Below are 22,792 nucleotides of genomic sequence, written 5' to 3' on the forward strand. Positions count from 1 at the left end.
AGCACAAACCAATTACAAGGCAGTTGAATATGCAAGAGTACCTTCCTCTATTCGTCTACTCAACTCCTACTAAGTGCTAGAACCCAGCACCTAGATTTCTCTACTGCTGAAATGCTTACAACCAAGCACTCAGTTTTACTCTCTCGATATTTCTATTGATCACAGACTTGTTCCTTTGTGAACTAAAGAACACTTTAGATGATTACAACTCAATCTAGCATTTACACATAGAATAGAAACGTGGGTGTAAGATTCTTTTTGTATTTGAGTGCTTTTGAAACTTTCTCTCTTGTATATTTCTTTTGATGCTTCAGTGCTTGTACTTATTTAGGTTCTTCGATTGTCTTTTTATAGACTAAATCATGTGGATTTGATCGGTTAAAATGTCTTGACCGTTGCTACCAAAACGGCTCTTTTGGGGAACATTTTCTGGAAATCTTCAGACTGCACACCATTCCCTGCTTCTGTTTTTCTTCAGACGTCAGGTTGTCTTCTAGCGTCTATTTTGTTTGTTTGTGCCAGTTGTCTGTTTCCAATAATCCAACGTCCCATGACTCTCGGAATCAGTCTTCTTAGGTATCTTCGAGGTTCCAATTATTGGTGCAGAAGATTGGCAGACTTTGTCTTTTAGTAAAACGGATCCTTCATGCTGTCCTGATGAATACTCTGCTTCGTTGGTTCATGCTAAGTTCCTTCAAGGTCAGCTCCGTTTTGTTTAGCCGCTCCTGAAGAGGTCTTCAGCTTTAGTCAGCTTCGTTTTGTTTCTGGACTTTAACTCCACTCAGCTTCTATTCTGTCATGCTGAGTTTTTTTCTACTCAGCTTCGTTTGTGCTGACTTTTGTCCTGTCTTTTACTTTATATATTTTTGCACTCAAGATTTAACAAACATATTAGTACAATTAAATCAAAGCATCTAAATTTAATTGCCTCTTAATCATGGATGATTTTGTCAAATCAAAATCTTGTGGAAAGGTGTTTCAACAAGGGCAAGTGTAAGTTTTTCTTGATGTAGCGAAATTACAAGGTTAGGAATGCATTTTTGTTTGACTTTTTTCTTTTTATAAACTAATCAGCCCCTTGAGTTATTGTAAGTGAAAGTTTTTCAGGTGAATTTTCTGGCTAAGATTATTGATTTAGTAATGATTGGGATTTTCCAAGTTAGTAATGATTGGAAAAACCTTCATAGTCAAGTGAGTCCATAGGGTTAGAGAAGGGTTAGGATTGTAATATTCCACAAATAACATATTGAACTGTTTCCCATCATACTTACCTGATATATTGGAATTGAAGAGGAAGATTAAATCATGATGTTGGTTACCTGATATATTTCATTCTGTTTTTTTACCAATTTGTAGCTATAGTGAATTTTCTAATCTATTTGGTGCATTCCTTTATAAAATGTCATGATATAAAGATTGATTATGTTATTCATTTACCTGGTACACCATGAAGAATTGTGATCCAATGCCTGTACTCATTTTCTCTTTTCATTTTCTATATTTATACTTTGAAGATCAACATTCAATTAACTTGTGTATTTTATGTTGCAGGGAGCAAAAGGATGGAAGAAAACCTCCAAAGAATGGGCATAACAAGTCATGAGATTCAAGGGTTAGGTTTTTAGGCTTCTTATATAGTTAAATGTTAGCTTTGTAATGACAAACCTTTGGTTGGGATTGTGATCTTCACATATGTATACGTTTATTGTTATATATAAAGGTTATTTGCACATTATTTACAAGAAACTTTGGTTATTTATACAGGTTCATGGAAGAGGTAAAAAAAAGAACAATGACAAAATTCTTATAAGAAAATGTCATACTAATTACGTTCCAATAACATGATTTAATACAAATTATGTCATGTGAATTGTGTTACAACAACAGTCATGAAAATAAAAACTGTCATAACATTAACATAATAGCTTTATTTTAACTTGATATTTTGACAGATTATTTAAAAATGGTGTCATGAGAACATATATTCGATGACAGTTGTTATTAGATAAACCCATATAATTAGTGGTCAGATGATAGGTCGCTATTAATAGTATATAATGTTTATGTTAAGGGCTTTCTTGTAATTACTCTTATCTAGGGTTTGTATCCTTGTGTATATATTCACGACTTACATCAATACAGAATAACCGCTTGCTCCAACTTACATGGTATCAGAGCCGTATCCCAAACCCTAGACGCTCCCCTCCAAATCGTCTTCCTCCTTTGCTCTCATGGCCGACGAAAACTCCTCCCACTCACCTGAAACCTCCATGGAAAATCCCTTCCATTCCTCTTCAAACAACCCACCTCCTCCGCCTCCTCCCACTTATGGGCATCATCATCAGTCCCTCCACAGTCAATTGACCGTGAAACTCACATCAATGAATTATATTCTATGGCGTGCACAAGCCTTATCTGCTATTCGTCGTAGTGGATATTCGGATCATATTGATCCTCAAGCTATTACTCCATCTCCACTACTTCCTGATCAAGCCCCCAACACTGATTATCAATCCTGGTACCGTAAGGATCAACAAGTTCTCAATGTTCTGCTAAGTTCCATCTCAGAATCTCTCTTGCCTCACATTGCTACAGCTACCACTGCTCTTGAAGCTTGGACAAAATTCACTACCACGTATACTTCAGGCTCTCGCTCTCAGGTTCGTGCTCTTCGTGCTAAAATTAGCACGCTTACTAGAGCTACCGATGATATCTCTACTTATTTGCTTCGTGCCAAAGCTATTTCTGATCAATTGGCAATTCATCAATTTTTCTTGCCCGAGGATGATCTCAATGAAGCTATTGTTCAAGGCCTTGGTGATACTTATGATGCTTTCTCTCGTCATTTTCATTCCTTTCGGGAGCCGATTACTTATGATGAACTGTTTGGCTTGCTCTTGTCGGAAGAGCGAAATTTGACTCGACAAAATTCAGCACCCTTGATCCCGCCAACAGCCCTATACAGTGGCCGACACTCCTCTAATGGCTATTCGGGACAGCGAGGTCGTGGCCGTGGACGAACCGGTCGTGGCGACGGACGTCATTTTGCTGGACAGAATTCATATGCTGCTGGCCGAGGGGCTGCTTCTGGCGGACAGTAGCTTTCCTCTAGTTATTCGACTCCGAAACAATATTTTGCTTCCAATGGGCGAGCCCACTTGACCTGTCACAATTGCCACAGTATTGGCCACGTTGCTAGGAACTGCTCCTCACCAAAGATTAATCGTGACAATCCCATATCACCTCAATCTCACATAGCTACTGCCTTGTCTCATGTTCAACCCTGGGTACTGGACTCCGGGGCAACTCATCATGTCACGTCGGACTTGGGTAACCTCAACATCCACTCTGAGTATTCGGGACCTGATGAAGTTCAAATAGGTAATGGCTCTACTCTTCCTATTCATCGCATTGGTAATTCAGTTGTTTCACTTGGTTCGTCTCCTGTCAATTTACGTAATATCTTACATGTACCAAAGTCATCTCACAATTTGTTATCCGTTTTTGCTTTAACTAACTCTAATCCTGTCTTTGTGGAATTTTTCTCTGATCGTTTTTTTTGTGAAGGATTTGGAGACGGGCCGGGTGAGAGCTCAAGGCCGGAGTAATGAAGGCTTGTATTCTTTGTGCTTATCTAGCTCTAGCAATTTCAATGCTCAGTTAGCTAGTTTATCTCGCTGGCATGATCGTCTTGGACATGCCAGTTTTCCTATTGTTAAACGATTTGTTGCTTTGAATAATATTGATCTTCTGAATAATAAAATTCCTATTTGCTCATCTTGTTGTGTTAGCAAAAGTCATAAGTTACCATTTACCATGTCCAATCACACCACTAATGCACCTCTTGATATGATCTGTGCTAATGTTTGGGGTCCTGCACCTGTCATATCCATGGATGGCTATCGTTATTATGTCTTATTTCATGATCACCACACCAAATATAGTTGGGTATATTTCCTGAAACAAAATTCTGATGTGCATGACACTTTTATACAGTTTAAAAGTCTTGTGGAAAAATATTTCAATCGCTCAATTAAGTGTTTCCAATCTGATGGTGGTGGTGAGTTTGTCAAACTTGCATCTTATTTTCGCACCCATGGCATTTCTCATCGTATCTCATATCCTCACACACCCGAACAAAATGGCATGGCTGAACGAAAATATAGACACATAGTTGAACATGGCCTCGCACTTCTCACACATGCTAAACTTCCACCGCAATATTGGAGATTCACTTTTGATACGGCTACGTACTTAATTAATCGCACACCTAATGTCACTTTAGATTATGCTAATCCTTATCAATCATTGTTTGGTGATGCCCCCGATTACACCTTTCTTCGTGTCTTTGGTTGCTTGTGCTTTCCTTGGTTATGTCCGTATGCTAATACAAAACTTGATCCTCGATCTAAAGCATGTATATTTCTTAGTTATAGTAAGCTTCACAAGGGATATAAATGTTTTGATCCTCTCTCTTCCAAAATTATAATCTCACGTCATGTATTGTTTGATGAACAGGTTTTCCCGGGTTCGACAATGACACACACTAATTCCTCGACGTCCAGTACCTCGGCTTACCCGAGCTTTCCTCCTGTATTTTTGCCAATCCTGGGTCCACCTCACTCGGCCTCCACTGTTTCTTCCCAACCAGATATTAATACCCACCAAACACCTTCCATTCCCATGCACATTACTTCCCCAACCCAGCAAACACCTTTGCCTACTTCTCATTCCCTTACCTCTACTGCCACTCACACTAGCTCACCATCCAGCCCTATTCCCGCCCCCACTGACCCGTCACAGCCACCACTGACCCATCCCCCACTCACTATAGCCAACCAACACCCTATGCTCACCCGATCCAAAACCGGCCACCCTAAACCTACACCTCCCCGTGCCCTAGTCTCCACTCCACCTGTAGTTCCGAGCTTCTATACCGTGGCATCTAAAGATCCCCATTGGCGCAAAGCCATGCTTGAGGAATATACTGCTCTCATTCGAAATAAAACCTGGACCATTGTACCTCGGCCACCCTCAGTTAACAAAGTTAGTTGTCGCTGGATTTTTCGTCTTAAGCAAAATTCAGATGGCTCTATTGAACGGTACAAGGCCCGTCTAGTTGCAAAGGGCTTCACCCAGCGTCCCGATGTTGACTATTTTGAAACATACAGTCCGGTGGTTAAACCGGCCACCATTCGGCTACTTCTTGCCCTTGCCATCTCAAATGCTTGGTCTATTGTTCACCTGGATATCTCCAATGCATTTCTGAATGGCACCCTTGATGAAGCTGTTTACATGGACCAACCACCGGGGTTTATTAACTCTGCTCATCCAGACTATGTTTGTAAACTCAATAAATCCCTGTATGGTCTCAAGCAAGCTCCCCGTATGTGGAATCGTCGTCTAACTGAGGTCCTTTCTTCTCTAGCTTAAAAGGCTCTAAGGTCGACACCTCTTTGTTTTATTAGCGCACTAATGCTGTTACTGTTTTCTGTCCTGTCTATGTTGACGACATTGTTCTCTTGGGTTCCGACCCCACTGTTATTCAATCTCTTATTCGACAATTGGAGACTCACTTTGCTCTTCGCAACCTTGGCAAGCTTCAGTATTTTCTTGGTCTAGAGGCACAGTGGATGCCGAATGGCTTACTCTTAAATCAAGCCAAATACATTACTGAGATACTCCACAAAGCTAATATGCAATCGTGCACTGGTATTTCCACTCCTATGTGTGTCAAAGAGCAGTTTCAGTTGGGTAAAGGTGAAATATTTACCGACCAAACTATGTATCGCGACATCTTGGGCAATCTTCAATATTTATCCTTCACTCGCCCTGATATCTCTTTTGCTGTCAACAAATTGGCTTAATTTATGCATGCTCCAACTCTAATTCACTGGCAAGGGGTCAAACGATTACTTCGTTATCTTCAGCATACGAAGCACCAAGGTCTGTTCTTTCATTCTCAGTCTCCAGTTGTTTTACATGGCTTTACTGATGCTGATTGGGCTGGTAGTTTGGATGATCGTAAGTCCACCACCGGGTATGCAATCTACCTTGGTCGCTCTCTTATATTTTGGACTTCTAAAAAGCAACGTTCGGTAGCTCGCTCTTCCACTGAAGCTGAATATCGTGCTCTAGCTACTGGTGCTTCTGAAATTGGCTGGCTTCAGATTTTATTACATGAATTGGGTGTTGCTCTTCCTCGCCCTCCAATACTTTTGTGTGACAATATCTCTGCCACCTATCTCACGGTCAACCCCATTTTCCATCACCGCAGTAAACATATCGAGATTGATTTTTTCTTCGTTCGGGATAGAGTTACCAAACATCTACTGCAGGTCCAGTATATTCCCACCAAGGATCAGATCGCTGACGTCTTTACTAAGCCACTCACCAAGGCTCGCTTTCAATTTTTGTGTTCCAAGTTGAGCCTCTGTAGAACCCCGGCTCCACTTGAGGGAGGGTAATAGTATATAATGTTTATGTTAAGGGCTTTCTTGTAATTACTCTTATCTAGGGTTTGTATCCTTGTGTATATATTCACGACTTACATCAATACAGAATAACCGCTTGCTCCAACTTACAGCTATTAGGTTGCTGTCATGTGAGGCTATTACGGATGACAGAACACGACCATCATCTGAAGTACCATCAGATGGCAGCAAGCCCCGTGATAAATTTATATCTTGCAGAATGGTTTTTAACCGTCATCTAAAGGGGTTTTTGGTGTAGTGACAATTCAAAAGGCAATTATAAAAGCTTGTGCATTGTAGACAAAAAAAAAAGTTATTCTTGATGAGATTGGGGAGAAATTCTTCACTCTTTTGATTGATAAAGCTTAAGATTGTTCAGTTAAGGAGAAGATGGTTGTGGTTTTGAGATTTATAAATGACAATGGAGAAGTGATCGAACAGTTTCTTGGATTAGTGCATGTTAGTGATACATCTGCACAGTGTTTGAAAAAAATGATTGGTGAATTCTTTGATTTGAATAGATTATCACTTACAAGGCTAAGAGGTCAAGGGTATGATGGTGCTTCTAATATGCGTGGTGAGTTTTATGGACTAAAAGTGCTCATTTTAAATGAAAACAAGCATGCACATTATATTCACTATATATTTTGCTCACCAACTTCAATTAGTTGTTGTTGTTGTTGTTGTTGCTGCTGCAAGGGCTTGTCACCCGGTGAGTTCCTTTTTTTTATTATGTTCCTATTATTGTGAATATTGTTGGCCCTTCATGTAAAAGAAAGGATGTTCTTCTACAATTACATCATGAGAAACTAGCATAATGAATAAAACGCAATGATATTTGTACAGGAAAGAGAAAAAAATGAAGAAAAAAATTTAACTCGTCCAAGTGATACTCGTTGGGGTTCTCACTATAAAATGATGATCTGTATTTTTGACATGTGGGATTCAGTGATAGAAATGCTTTCAGCCATATCAAATGATGGCACTGATGCAAAATGTCGAGGCACTACTGATAGTTTGGTTACAAAAATGTTAGATTTTGAATTCATATTGCTCGGAAAGTTGATGGAATTTCTATTAGTAATGACAAATGGATTATCACAATTCTTACAAGTTAAGAATCAAGATATCGCAAGTGCTATGAGCATGATTACATTGGTGAAGGCTTGCAAGCATTTCCGGAAGATTGTTGGGAGAAGTTGTTAAAAGAAGTCACTAAATTTTGTCAAGCATGAGATATACACGTGCCTAATATGGAAGATATCATTCCAAGTCGTGCTAGACAACTTATTATGGATTCCAAAGGACTTATCTCCAATGTTTTCGTATGGATATCTTTCTTGAGGTATTTGATTTTCTTTCTGTTATCTAATAATATAATTGTAAACGACATTAACCTTGATTATATTCTAAATTATTTTTATTTGCACAAATGTTAGGCTGTTAATTCTATTGCTTAAAAAATGGACAATTGTTTTTCATAATCAACTTTTGAGCTACTTTTGTGCATATCGTGTCTTGATCCTTCAAATTCATTTGCTAAGCTTGATCATGAGAGACTACTTCATCTTGCTAAGTTATATTCATATTATTTTTTTAGTTGTGAGATAACTGAGTTTGACCATCAATTTAGTCTTTACGTTCATGATATGATATTAAATGAATCATCTCTAGTCTTTGTAATATTGGTTAGCTTGCAAAAAAGATGGTGGAGAAGCAATATCACGTTTTTTTTTCCATCTAGTCTATCGACTTATAGAGTTGGCAGTCTTACCTGTTGCAACATCTACTGTTGAAAGATGTTTTTCTATACAAATTATTGTTTAGATAGATTTACACAACCAGATGAGAGAAGTTTATCTCACAAATTGCTTGTTGTGTTATCTTGAGAATACTACTTTTAACAGTGTTGAAGATGAAGTCATTTTGTAACTTTTTCAAAATTCAATTTCTATGAGACTATGTTTGCCATCTATCGGTAGCTCACCTATTGTAAAAAAAAGGTACATTTACCGATAATATAGTATATGTAATAAGTACTTTTTAGCATTTTTCAATAGAATTAAAATTTTATATAATTTCATTTAATTATATATATATATATATATGAACATTTTTTTTTTCTAATGTTAAGCTACCCTTTAATCCTAACTCCGCGACTGCGGCATGAAAAACTTAGAGACACAAATTCATCAATTGCCAAATATGGTGTCATGAAGGAACAAAAAGATTCCAATTTGACAAACTAACATAAATGACTTGATGAATGTACTAGAACAGATGTAACTCCTTGACAAGGCATTAGCATTTTTTTGGCCCAATTCTACACACCTTAGGCCCATCCAACATCTGATGAGGTTCCAGCCCAACTGTCCAGGGCTAAAATCCACATGGGGTCCGACCCATGTGACCAAGTCGGACCACTAGCGAGAACCCGACTACTAGGGCTAATCTATCGTCTCGGGGCATTATGGACCTTAATTAGAGATTCCAAAACTTATATAAAGGCCACAACTAACCCAGAGAAAAGGATCTGATCTCTCTCTACCTTATCTCTCTAATACTCTAAGTATAATTGCTAACATGACTATCAAAACTAGGGGTGTAAATGAGTCGAGCCAAACCGAACCTAGGCATGCTCGGTATTGGCTCGTTTATATCTCGAACCGAGCTCTCTTGAATCGAGGTTTGACCAAATCTGATCGAATTTTGATCTAGCCAAGCTTTTATCGACCTTTTAACGAGCTTTAATTAAATTCATCAATAATGAATAGAATAAATAGCGTATGAGACAAAAAAAGCCTTAATAGTAGATTATACTCGTGGTCGGAAAACACAAATTGATAGAAAAAGTTAAAACACTGAAATATATATTAAAGTTTGTCATGAATTTTATTCTTTATCAAAACATAAGTTTTTAGCTAAATGCCCAAAAGGCTAAAAGCTTTTTTTTTTTTGTGCATTTTTTCTATGAGTTAAAACTTAACTGAGTTGTGAATTGTGATGAAAAACTAATAATGATCGATGAAATAAAAATTTAAAATAATTATATATAATTATATAGTAATTAAAAAATAATCGAGTCTATTCGCGAGCTTTCGAGTCGAATCTAAGAAAGCTAGGCTCATTAGTGGTCGAGCTGATCCAAACTCGATTCGAGCCCTATCGAATCTAACGTTCATCGAGTTTCGACCGAGCCGACCTCGAATAATTTGTAACTTCCAAAGCTCATTCACACCTTTAATCAGAACTTATACATGAACTGGGAATCCAACTTTGGTAGGCTCTTAACTGTTCAATATCCTTATCCGATGAGGTACTATTTTAAAGATTTGTTAATATTCAGAGTGAGAATTGAACCAAACAGTAGTATTGAATTCAATTAAACTGTTGAGTTGAAACAACTCAGCTTCTTATGTGTTTTTATATTTTATATTATAAATATATTGTTGGATAAATACCTGTTCATACTATATATCATGTTTTTCTAGTATGTACACAATATTTTTCTAGTATGTTTTATTATAATAGAAAATATATTTTTTGTTATATATAAAAACGTTTATTATATTAATTAAATCATGTATTGTAATGAATTTGAATAAAGTTGTTAGTTTATGAAATAAAAATTTCATTTCATTTCAAATAAATGCATACAATAAAAATTAGTATAAAGTTTAATGATAATAAAATATAAAAGAAAAGGAAAAAGAAGAAAAATAATATCCTAGTTACTTTTATTTCTATTTCTCCAGCAAAACAATCAACATGCACGGTCAAAAGTCTCACACGCCATGCGGCTACACATATCGTATACGTCTAAATGAGAACTTTCTATTTGTAGTAATTTTTTCGCACGCAGTATGAATTTTCATAATAATCAACATAATGGATCTAGAAATCACACGTCGTGGGATTTCAAAGGTAAACTTTTTGCTCGTAAAATTTAATTTCACACACCGTATGGAATTCAAAAGAAATTCACTTTGGTTAAGTTTTCGAGACTTGTTATCATAACAGATTTTTTTTATTGAGGAATGAAGGTTTCGAAAACTAAAATTCTCGACGAATCCACGAGTTATTTTGGAGCCAAAACAAAGTCTTGTTAAAGGAATTTCGAATGCTTGAAGTTGACACATGTTTTAAACCTGTGCAGAATTTTGTCCACTTTCTTCTAAACTTTTGCTTCCAATGTCCATGAACCCATATTTTTAGGAGTGAAAGTTAATAGAGTGGAGATGTGAGTGAGTGAAATTAAGAAGTAGTGGGTGGCAAATGTATGGTGGTCAAAGTCTTCATTTCAAACCTCACTCAATCACCCAAACAAAATATTACAATAACCCGATTTCACGACTCGTTTTCTTTAACTTCCAGTCCCCAATTTTTGTGTTTCCAAGCTTCTAATCACTCATTAACAACCCGTTTTCAATTGCCAATCTTTTGTTTGTTTATCCCGAGTTCGAAAGTTAACGTTTTTCTTGCCCGAAGTTCATACAAAGCCAATTTCTACACCATTTTTCAGATTCTGCCCAACCATCTTTCTTAATTTGTTTTGAGCCTTTAAAGCTCGTTTTTATCTGAAATTTTCGCTCTATTCTCATCCTCTATATCCTAACTTTAATTCTAGACTTTCGTTTTGCTTCAATCCGTCCATGAAAGCCATTTTCAACTCTCAAAATCCATCTTTTACTAAAAATTTGACTGTGTCCAATTTTCCAATTAATTCACTTGTTCTATTTTTGGTCATTATTTGTTGAAGTTCCATGGATTAAGTTGTCTACGTTTTTTACCAATCATTCAAGTCGCTCATTAATTTGGTCGTGAATTTGACTCCAATTACAACTCAAGGTCTCATCGAAATAATCATTTGTTGGCTTCAAGTTTATTTATTTCAATTCCAATCATGTTATTGTTATTCCATCTTTATATTTCAATTCTATCTCCAATTTAGTTTATATTCAATTCTGCAATTAATTTAGCTATATTTTATATAGAAATAATTTCAATTATAAATACTTTTTTTTTCATCTCAACACTTGTAATCCAACAATTTTACATCAATAAAATAGAATTTTTCCTAAATTTCGGTATCAAGTTTCACATTTAAATCTCATTTATTTTGGTAGCTATTGAATCACTAGCTAATCTTTTAAATTAATTCTCAATCATTTAGTTTAGAATTTAATTTTTCACGCACAAAATTTATAACTTTAACCATTAAAATCAATTTTCCTAGCACGTCCATACATAATCCACACGTGACAAGTTGAAATTAGTAATGTTACGAAAATATTGCGCTTTTTTAAGTTTACATACAAGATTAACAATCAATTTCTATTGTGGCATTTTTAGCTAAGAAACCGATTAAGGTGGATTGTATGCTTGATTAACATTATTACCTTAACCGGTCCATTTGAGATTTAATTTTTTTATTAATTATTATACATGTATTACCACTAAGCTAGCTTTCAACCCGTGATTATTACCAACAATACAAATTTATATATTATACTAATACTTAATCATTAAAAATTTAAAATATTATTTATAGGGTGTTTCGTTACCTACTTTTCTTCTCATGTTTGTCTTTTCACTTTAAAATATAAGGTGTTTGGTTAACTACTTTTCTTTTCATGTTTGTCTATTCACTTTAAAATATAGAGTTGTAGGTGTTTGAGATTTATTTTTTTATAATTGAAAAGTAGATTTTTTTTTATAAAAATAGATATCCATGCTTTTTAGAAAAATAGTATTTTCTGACAACAAACCGTAATATCAAACAACAACAGATAAATCAAACGGATCCTTAGTATTTATTTTTATCTATATATCGATAAATATTATGTAAAAGATAATTTATCTTTACAATATAATAAAAAAAATTATTTAATATTTAAATTTTAAATTTACACAAAATAAAATTTAAAAATCTAATAGATTTTATAATTTAAATTAAAAAAATGTACATTGTATTATATTTATGTTTAGTGGAAGGAAATCTTATTATATATATTATTTACGACATCTGAATTGACCGATTGAATCTATTGATTTCGGAACTGTTGCCAATCCAGTTTTGACATGATTTTTAAAACATTGGTTGAAAGTAGCAAAAGAGTTGACAAACTATGAAGTAAAGGCAGGCATGTGCAATCTCACAATATATTTGCATAAGCTCGAGGAGATCCGGCATTCATGGTGGAAAGCATTCATTAACTTATTAAAAATCATTCTTGGAATTTACAGTTTCTTTTAATTAAGATGAAGCAGCACCACCAGCTGTGGCAAGTCTCCTCCTCTACCAAGAAATGGGACTGAGACACCAAAATCAGCACAAAACAACTTCATCTTCTAATCCCCATATTTCCATTAGATATTCAACCATTCTCATTCTAATCCTTCTTTTCACTTCCTTTTTTGTCTTCATTTCTTCTTCAATTAGGCCTCTTCAGGAACCTTTCTTTTCAGCACTTGTTCAAACCTCAACAACAACATTTCATGGTGATCTCAGAGATGCTAAATTTGCCTGGAATAAGCTTTGTTTCGGACCCACATCTGAGAAGCTTAAACTCGCAGTTTTCTCCAAAACATGGCCAATTGATTCAGCCCCTGGAGGCATGGAACGTCATGCTTCCACTTTGTACCATCAACTTGCTGCTAGAGGCCATGAAATTCATGTTTTCACAGTTCCTTCAGACAGGAAGTCTCATTCTGATATCCATGAAACCAATCTTCATGTCTATTTTGCAGCTAATGATCATGGTTCTGTTAATTGCTCTCTAGCATTTGAGATTTTCAACAAGGAAAATTCTAACAAGAAATTTGATTACGTCCATACTGAGAGTGTTTCATTGCCTCCTTGGCGGGCGAAAATGGTGCCTGATCTTGCTGTAACTTGGCATGGAATTTGGTATGAGATTATGCACTCCAAGCTATTTGAAGAACTATTCTCAAACCCAAAAGGCATAATTCCAATACCTATGACAGACCTTCAAGAATCAATGCCAAGACTTCTAGACGAAATCAGATTCTTCTCCAACTACAATCAACACATATGCATAAGCAACAGTGCAGGAGAAGTACTAACAAACATCTACCAACTACCTCAAAGAAACGTCCATGTAATCCTAAATGGTGTAGACAACACAAAATTTGCACACAACCCGAATGCCGGAACGCGGTTTCGAAGGAAATTGGGTGTCCCTGAAAGCGTGAAGCTAGTGATGGGAGTTGCAGGAAGACTAGTTAGAGACAAAGGGCATCCATTACTCTATGAAGCATTCTCATTGATCACTAAAAAACATCCTGGTGTGTGGTTGGTAGTAGCAGGATCAGGGCCTTGGGGAAGAAGGTATGGTGAATTGGGGGCTAATGTGAAAGTATTAGGGGCCTTAGAATCATCAGAGCTATCAGAATTTTATAATGGTATTGATGTGTTTGTGAATCCAACAATGAGGCCACAAGGGCTTGATCTTACATTAATTGAAGCTATGCATTGTGGGAAGACAGTAGTGAGTCCAAATTATCCAAGCATTGTTGGGACAGTTGTTGTTAATGGAGATTTAGGATACACATTTTCTCCTAATGTTAAATCTCTAGTTGAGACATTGGAGTCAGTGATAAGAGATGGGAAAGAAATATTGGAGAAGAAAGGTATGAGTTGTAAAGAGTATGCTCTTTCTATGTTTACTGCTGCAAAAATGGCATCTGCTTATGAAAGGTTCTTTCTTTGCATGAAGAATTATAGATACTGTCAATATCCTCTTCCTACTGATCATTGTTAAGTACTTCAACAATTTTGTATGGATTAATTATAAACCCATTTAAACTTACTGATGAATTAGTTCCGTTATGAATTCTATAGCAAATAGAAAGAAATGTATAATATGTTGAATGCAATGATTAGTTTCATATTTAAAGAGTTTCCATAAAGTAATGCTCGGATTTACGAGTGTTGAATGCAAATTCTTTAGTTTTTTTGTTTTTTTTAACTAAATTCTTTAGTTCTTATACATTAGTTTCAAACTGCTGTGTAAAAGTGCCTAATGGAGATTCTATACCGGTTATACACATTGGCACGGTTATGTTAAGTCCAAAGTTGATTTTGCTGGATGTGTTACATATTCCATCCTTTCGTATAATCTGATATCTACTAGCAAGCTTATGAGAATAGTAGTTTATGGCATGCACGTTTATGACATCCTTCATATATATTTTTTTTTTTGATCAACATGACATCCTTCATATAAAAGGATGAATTTGTTGCGGAAACAATTGTCACTTCCTTTCAAGGCGGTTGATAGTCATTGTGATACGTGGCATAGGGCAAAACAAAAGAAGTCATCATTTTCTTTAAGTAATAACATATCAAAATGTTGTTTTGATTTGATTCATATAAACATTTGTGGATCTATACTAAGGAATCTTTTTCTGAACGTCAGTATTTCCTTACAATTTTAGATGATTATAGCAGGCTTTTGTGGATTTCTATTATGGGAACTAAGGCTCAGGCACGACCTTTATCGCAGGAATTCTGCACTTATGTCAAAACAGAGTTCAATACTCAAGTGAAAATGATAACATCAGATAATGGAAAGGAGCTTTATACTATAGGTCAGAATTTTATGCTTCACTTGGCATCCGACATCAAACATCATTTCCTGAAACTCCTCAACAAAATGACAGAGTTGAGAGAAAACATTAGCAAATCATGAATATTACAACAGCCTTATTCAAAGTAATATGCCTAAAGATTTATGGCCTCTAACGGTGGCACACTCTGCTTATTAATTAAATCGATTGCCTACTATTGCTTTATATAAAACCAAGCAAAGTCTTTGGATGTCTTGCCTATGCTACTACCTTAGATCGAAAGAAAACCAAGTTGACAGATAGGGCAATGAGGTATGTCTTTATTAGCTTTCAAACAAATGTGAAAGGTTACAAACTGTTTGATCCATTAACTAATACCTTGTTCTTTAGTAGGCATGTACAATTTCATGGGATCTCAATTCTGTGTCACAAAATAATCACCTGTTATGTGTTGGCTGAATTCTACCAATCCCCCTGTAGAGACCCTAAATATATGTATAATCCTTGTATACAACAACAACAAAGTCGTAGTCCTAAAATGATTCAGGGTCGGTTAACCTGAACCATCATATAAAACCGTGAAATCAAGTCGTGTCAGCGACACAAATTCTCTTCCTCAACTCCGTCCAATCCACTACCATATTTTCCTCAATCCCCAATAAACTCATATCACTCTCGATCACCCTCTTCCAAGTTTGCTTAGGTCTTCCCCTATCCCTCACCACTACATCCCTTTGCCACTCTTCAGTCCTCCTAACCGGCGCATCAAGCGCTCTTCGTCTTACATGGCCAAACCACCTTAGTCGGTTTTTTCTCATTTTATTCTCAATAGATGTAACCCTTAATTTTGTCCTAATTATTTCATTGCTCACCCGATCATTTCTCGTATGACCACACATCCGTCTCAACATACGTATCTTTGCCGCCGACATCTTATGAATGTGACAGTGTTTCGCTGCCCAACACTCTGTACCATATAACAATGCTGGTCTGATCGCCGTGCGGTAGAATTTTCCCTTCAATTCAATCTATTAGGCATGTCGGGGTCACAAAGGAAACCCGTAGCACTCTTCCACTTCAACCAACCAGATTTAATCCTATGAGCAACATCTCCATCTACTTCACTATCATAATATTTCCATTATCTGAGACTTTCATCTATCTCTATACGTTATATATATCTAGGGTCTATATAGGGATTATACATATATTTAGGGTTCATACGGTTGTAAAGTATTTAGAGTATTTTTTTACTTAGTTGGAATCATAATCAAATTAAAAATATTTATTTTAAGTTGATAAATATTTTTTTCTTTATATATATATATATATATATATATATATAATATTTACATAAATTAATCACAATTCATATTACGATTAACATATCTAATTTAATTAAATAATTCAGGACTTTTATATATAACCATTTAAACCAATTTATCAAATTACCGTTCGCAACAAATATTTTGTATGTGACCTAGGTTTTTACCATAGTTAGCCTTATGTGTTAATTGCCATTCTTCATATCTAGAATTGGATAAATTAACTCTTTAATTTTATGTTTATTAGTTAATGTAATTAACGTATGACAGATTTTTTTTCTACCATCTAGAAATATGTCATACCCTCTTAGAGATATAAGAGGTCAAATTGATTTTGACTTTATCTTTTAGTGACTAGTTGCAGTGTAATTCAATCGTTCATTAGCTATATCCAAATGAACTGTATATCCAAATGAACTGTGATAACAACACTTCCTTCGCTAGATGATAGTTCTGTCGCTAGGGAGACACCGTGGGTTTGACCATAGCATATCTGATGATAAAGTTTGTAATGAAGTTTGAGGTTAATAGATATTAAAAAATATTCAGGAGAGTATTGTTAACTTACCTTTAAATATGTCCTAGTGGGATATATATACTAGAAAATTTACGGTACTCATAGAGTAATACTCACAACCAATGAATTCAGTACACATGCTTTTATGTTAAATACATTTAACCAGGCCAGTAGGAGTGGGACACATCATCAAGCTTTCCCGCTTCTCTAAGCATCCTGCTCAACACGAATCTCCTCCTCCTGAGTAGCGAAGTTTTAGTTTTGCAAAGTTCTTGTAATAATTTTGGATATATTTTAGTACTCTTTTGGCCAAGTATGGACTTGGCCTTTTTTGCTTTGATACTTAATATAAGCATTTTGTCGAGGATATATAAATAGGTGGCGCGCTATATCCACATTTGTTGCTTTTGGCGTACACTTTATATATTTAAGCATATGTTTTTTCAAAGTATCCTTACTTTGTTTTAGCAAAAAAAAAATCACTTTCCATTCGCCATTCCGGGCATTTTCATTCGTCATTCTAAGTATTTTCATTCGCCATTCTATGCTTTATATGGTATCCCCCTCAAAAAGGGTGAAAAATATTTATGTTTTGTTTCCTTCCGAATTCCGCTTATCTTTATCTTTGACGAATATGTCAAGTTTGTCTTTTTCAATTAGCTTTTTAATTTCCTTTTATAACTCCCAACAGGACTAATGCACTAATGCACCAGATCCGCTGGCAAAATGGCGAGTCCTTCTTGGATGGAACTTGATTGTTGGCTTGGTATCCATATCTCAATAGTGTCTTCACCACCTGCCTATCCATATCTTCACCAGTTCACTCTGCACTAGCCTTTCATGTGGTAACATAGGTCCACTTTATCTCTGGCTCTTTCAACCACTGGTTGCGACTTGGTTATAAGTTATGGGGTTGGAAGTTCCATCGTTTGTGGAAGTCCCAGTAAATGGATCAAACAACCATAGTCCTCTTTGAACCGCATGTCTTTCTCCACTTATCCTGGATTCCGCAAGTGTTAACATTAGTTGGGGTACTAAAGGATCCCACATTCTTAGTGGCATATATGACTACAACTTTGGGAGTGGGCATGTACCCTGTCCATCAAGAAGGGGGTGTGGTAAGATATAAAAGCTATGTTCACTTACCATTGGGATCATATTTATAGTGCTTGATCTGTGGAACATATTTCGTGGCGGAAGGCTCATATGCACTAGAACCCCTAAAGTTTGAGTCTGGGGTTGAACTGGAGTTTGTGTTTCCACTCTGGTTGCCAGGCTTGTGAGTAGATCAATTAGAGAATTCCTTGAGCGTTGACTCATGTGGGTGGCAACAATAGATCCTATTTATGCATCATCTATATCCACCACATGCGTACCATCTCCAAAGAAACTAGAGTTGTAGTTGTGGGCATCGTAATATCCCCGGTAGTTGGTGGCACCCATGTTGGCTCCGCCGTATTGTTCATCGTGAACCTCTACTTATCAATAGTTCCACACTCACCGCACCAATTTGATAATACCACTTCTTTCCCTTGATGATAATTATGTCGCTGGAGAGACACCGTTGGGTTGTCTGTGGCACCTCCGATAATAAAGCCAGTAATGAAATTTGAAATTAATAGATATTGAAAAGTATTGAGGAGAGTGTTGTTAACTTACCTTTAAGATATCCTAGTGGGCGTATATATACTCCATTTTGTAACGTGCTTGTCATAATTGAACTTAGTTGTCATTAATCCTCCTATTAATTATCATTAATACTTTTATTAATTGTCATTAATCTTTTTTCTAGAAGAATAATGGTTTGTCGTTATTACTCTTTCCAGAATGAATAACGGTATTGTCATCACTCCTATTAATTGCCATTATTCCTTCTTCTAGAAAGACTAACAGTTGATGACATCATTTGCAAATCTGGATATTATCAAACCGTAACCACATAAATTGCCAAATCTCGCTAATGGCTCATTTGTTTACTTGAATAGGTCGAGTTGCTGAAAGTAGAATGATCCATGAAATTCAATTTCAACATTTAATTTATCGCATTCCAAGAATTTAGAGCAAGTCTACCAAAATCGGCCTAAGATATATCCTCATCATCCAAGTGTGATGAACAGTTAATCTATCATTCAATAACATTGCGATTACTTGATGTAATACATCATTCATTGCACTACGCTACAACTTTCTTAAGTGTAATATGAAATAATGTCAAAACATTTCATAATCAATATCACAATGAGACTCTTCAAGAAAGATGAATCTGTTTTATGAAAGCTTATTAGATGTAGAAATGATTATTATTCTAACGAATGATATCTTTCTGGTTTTTACTCTATGTTCTTAAAGGTACAGATCATTCGTAAATGCTTGAGTGAGGATAGAGAAGTATGTCCTCTTCTTTTAATGTATTTAGTATTTAAACATTTAGGACTGGAAGTTTTGCTTTCCTGTTGTTTTCTTTTTAAATAATATATGGTCCTTTTGTTGTAGGATTATGAGAAGTCATGGGATAATTACGAAAAGAGTACTTGAAATTGGATTCCATTGAGACTATGAAAACCACAAGCCTATTCTATCACTCCTTAGGTTCTTATCTTCAAAGAATGGAGAGGAGATGATCAGTTTGGATGTGTATGTTATCGGCATGAAACCTGATTAGAAGGATGCTTATTACATTGCCTCCGACAACGTGACTAGTGCCAGAAATACACCTTTCTTAGAACGACTTATTGAGAAAGATCTTTGTTAAGCCCAAAATATACCTAAAATATCATCAATAATTACATCAATATTGCTACGAATTTATGATATTTATAACCATTTAGAAAGCTTTTACTCTCGAATATGTTTCTTTCATGCAAGGTACATAAATATTTGGTAAAATCCAAATAGGAGTAAAAAGAGCTCAAAAATAAAAGAAAAGCCCTACAAAAGGAGTCGAAAACGACGAAAATTAATAAACGCCAAGTCGAGGACACGAACGAGAGCGAAGAAGTGAAAAATGCTCCGTGCCGCGACCGCGGCCCCCACTATTCACGGTCGCGACACGCCATTTCGTCCGAAGGCTGAAAAATCAGTTCCTCATTCTCGGCAGAGAATTTCCATTCTCGGTAAGAGCAGAAATTCTGCCAAGTACAATGAACACATGTTTAATTCCAAGAAACGCGTTCGTTCGGGTGGATAAAAACGTCCTTTCACAATGGATACGTCTCTTCACAACGGACACGACACTTCAATAACGACTCTTCAACATCTATAAATAAAGAGTTGATTGAGAGTTGAAAAAATGTTGAGAGAGTTAGATTAGTGCAGAGTTTATGCAGAAACTTACTATTTAAATATGAGAATGATTACTTTCACCTTAGATCAACTACTAGCACTTGGAGAGTGATTATCCGTTTGAGATCTCATAACGAATCATGTACATGAACTCTTTCATATCCATCCAAGTTAGTGTTTAGATATCCATATATGTATATCTTGTGAGATGAACTACTTCAAAATAGAAAACATATTACATGCAGGTCTCAACAATATCATACTAGTCAAGAAATTGAACAGTAACTTACCCAAAATTGAACAGTGTTAAGAAATTAATTCATCTGATTAACCACTAAAACAACAGAAAAGACACATGGTTAAGCATAGGTATGAATAATTAATGGTGTTGAGGATCTGGGCCGCCAGGTGAGAGTCTTTCAGTACTGCTGCTTTGTTGCAACCATCTTCTCTTATAATATTCAAGTTTCGGAACATCATACCCGAATTCCTGTAAAAAACGGATCCTGGTTTTCATGACAGAAAGCTGGTGAGCAGGCATAACACGAGCATCCAAACTTGATACCACCATCAATCCAATCATCAACAAAACTTTTGCTTTTGATAATAAACTAGCCATATCATAGGAAGATAATTTTGTAAGGCATGAACTAATATTAATATATATAGTTGAATTAAGAAATGGATAGAGAAAAGGAGAAGTGAGTTATGATCATAAAACAGATAAGTGTTGTGTTTGAGTTATTGTCTGCTTCTAAATGAGTCAGCCGCATTAACCCAATTATGGACAAGACAAGATTGCATTTGCATGCAAATCTTATGTATATATTGCTCTAATCTCTAATTGGACTAACTTTTTTTTTTTGGATTTGTTGTTTCTCACCACTCTTCTATCCATAATCTAATATTAATTAAACCTCTTAATATAAGTTTATGACAAGGAAGGGCATATATACCTAACTAAATGAAGAATGCATCTCATCTCATATGCAATACCCCCATTTACCAAAAGTTGTCTGATTTAAGGATCGTTTGGTTTACTTGTTGTTTACTGTTGTTGTTTGTTGTTTAATGGTTAAAGCTACTTTTCTAAAAAAGAAGAGATTTCAGCTATGAAAGGCAAACATAATGTGTCTAACCAAACACTTAAAGTCTTCATTTGAGTGAAAATGCAAACAGAAGAGGAAATGGAGTCGCCAAACACCCCTTTAACATCGTATTTTTAAGGATTTCAGCTAAATTTATCTAAAATTGTATTGACTTTGCAGTTTGATAATTTCAAGACACACAAATTAAGAAATATAATAATAATAATAAAACATTTTATTACTTTTGTATTAATTTTAACTAAAACATTTTATTACTTTTGTATTAATTAATTTTTACTTATTCTCAAAATAAATGAATATTTGATTAAATCAAAACGACATATATTATAGAATAAAAAATATTTAAAAAGACGTCTATTGTGGAATAGAACAATAAATATATCAGAGTTTCTTATCTAATTCATAATAATAAAACCTAATCCAATCCGTAAAGTGCATATTAAGATTAAAATTAGAGAGGAAAATGAATGATCATCATTTCATTGTTGAAATTAAGGCATAGGAATAAGGTATTGGAAAATTTGTTTACTTAACCGTAGGTATAGTGGGATGCCCATTCATTTCAGATTAATATATATTTCGGATATATCTAATATCAAATCCGTTGACCCTATCTTATCCGCATTTGACCTTCTTGGTTCATGTTGGTGTAATAATTGATGTAATAACTAAGATGAATTACTAATAACAACAAATTAAAAGTAAGTCCTTGTACGTACGTGTATAAAATTAGTGGAATCCAACCATTCATGTCTCCTTACCTTTCATATACAAATTCTTACCAGCATTGTCTTTTGGATATGTGGTTCAATTTGTGGCATCCCATCAAGTAGGGCTGTAAATGAACAGAGCCGCTCATGAGCGGCTCGGTGATCGGTTCGATAAAAGCTCAGCTCGATTCGGCTCGATTTGTAAACGAGCCGTTCGTGAACACGATTTACTGGCTCGGTTCGTAAACGAGCCAAGCTTGAGCAGGCCAAAGCTCGGCTCGAAAGCTTGCGAGCAGGCTCGATTAGAACATTTATGAACAAATTTTAGTTTTGTAGAAAACTATATAGTTTTGTGTTAGTTCATAAATATCTAAACTTGATATTATTTCATTTGCTATTAGATGAGTTCGTTCACAAACATAATAAATGAGTAATAGACGAACTATTTGTAAGCATCTTGTTTATTTATTCACGAACTTTGCTTGTGAGCTTGTTTATGTACACAATTAAAGAGTTATTTGCGAGCAAACTTCACAAATATAATTAACATTTTACTCACAAACAATTCATGGTTAGATAATTTTCTTAATGAACCAAATCCAAAAGATGATTTTGGGCTCGAAACAAGCTCGAAGCTCGGTTCCAGCTCGTTGAGCAAGCCAAAGCTCGGCTCGGGCTCGGCTCGTTAATTTTATAGCAAGCTCGGCTCGGGCTCGTTCTCGTTAATTTTATAGCGAGCCGAGCTTGAACATGCCAAAGCTCGGCTCGGCTCGGCTCGATTACA

General features: G+C 35.5%; 1 protein-coding gene across 1 annotated transcript; it reads left to right on the top strand.

The window, feature by feature from the left end:
- Positions 1 to 12,724: 12,724 nt before the first annotated feature.
- LOC136217727 (uncharacterized) lies at positions 12,725 to 14,257 on the top strand. Its single transcript, XM_066004368.1, has one exon. It carries the CDS (start codon positions 12,782 to 12,784, stop codon positions 14,255 to 14,257), a length of 1,476 nt encoding a protein of 491 aa, XP_065860440.1. The 5' UTR covers positions 12,725 to 12,781.
- Positions 14,258 to 22,792: the final 8,535 nt, after the last annotated feature.

This window comes from Euphorbia lathyris, chromosome 2 (assembly GCF_963576675.1).
Source record: "Euphorbia lathyris chromosome 2, ddEupLath1.1, whole genome shotgun sequence".
NCBI lineage: Eukaryota > Viridiplantae > Streptophyta > Magnoliopsida > Malpighiales > Euphorbiaceae > Euphorbia > Euphorbia lathyris.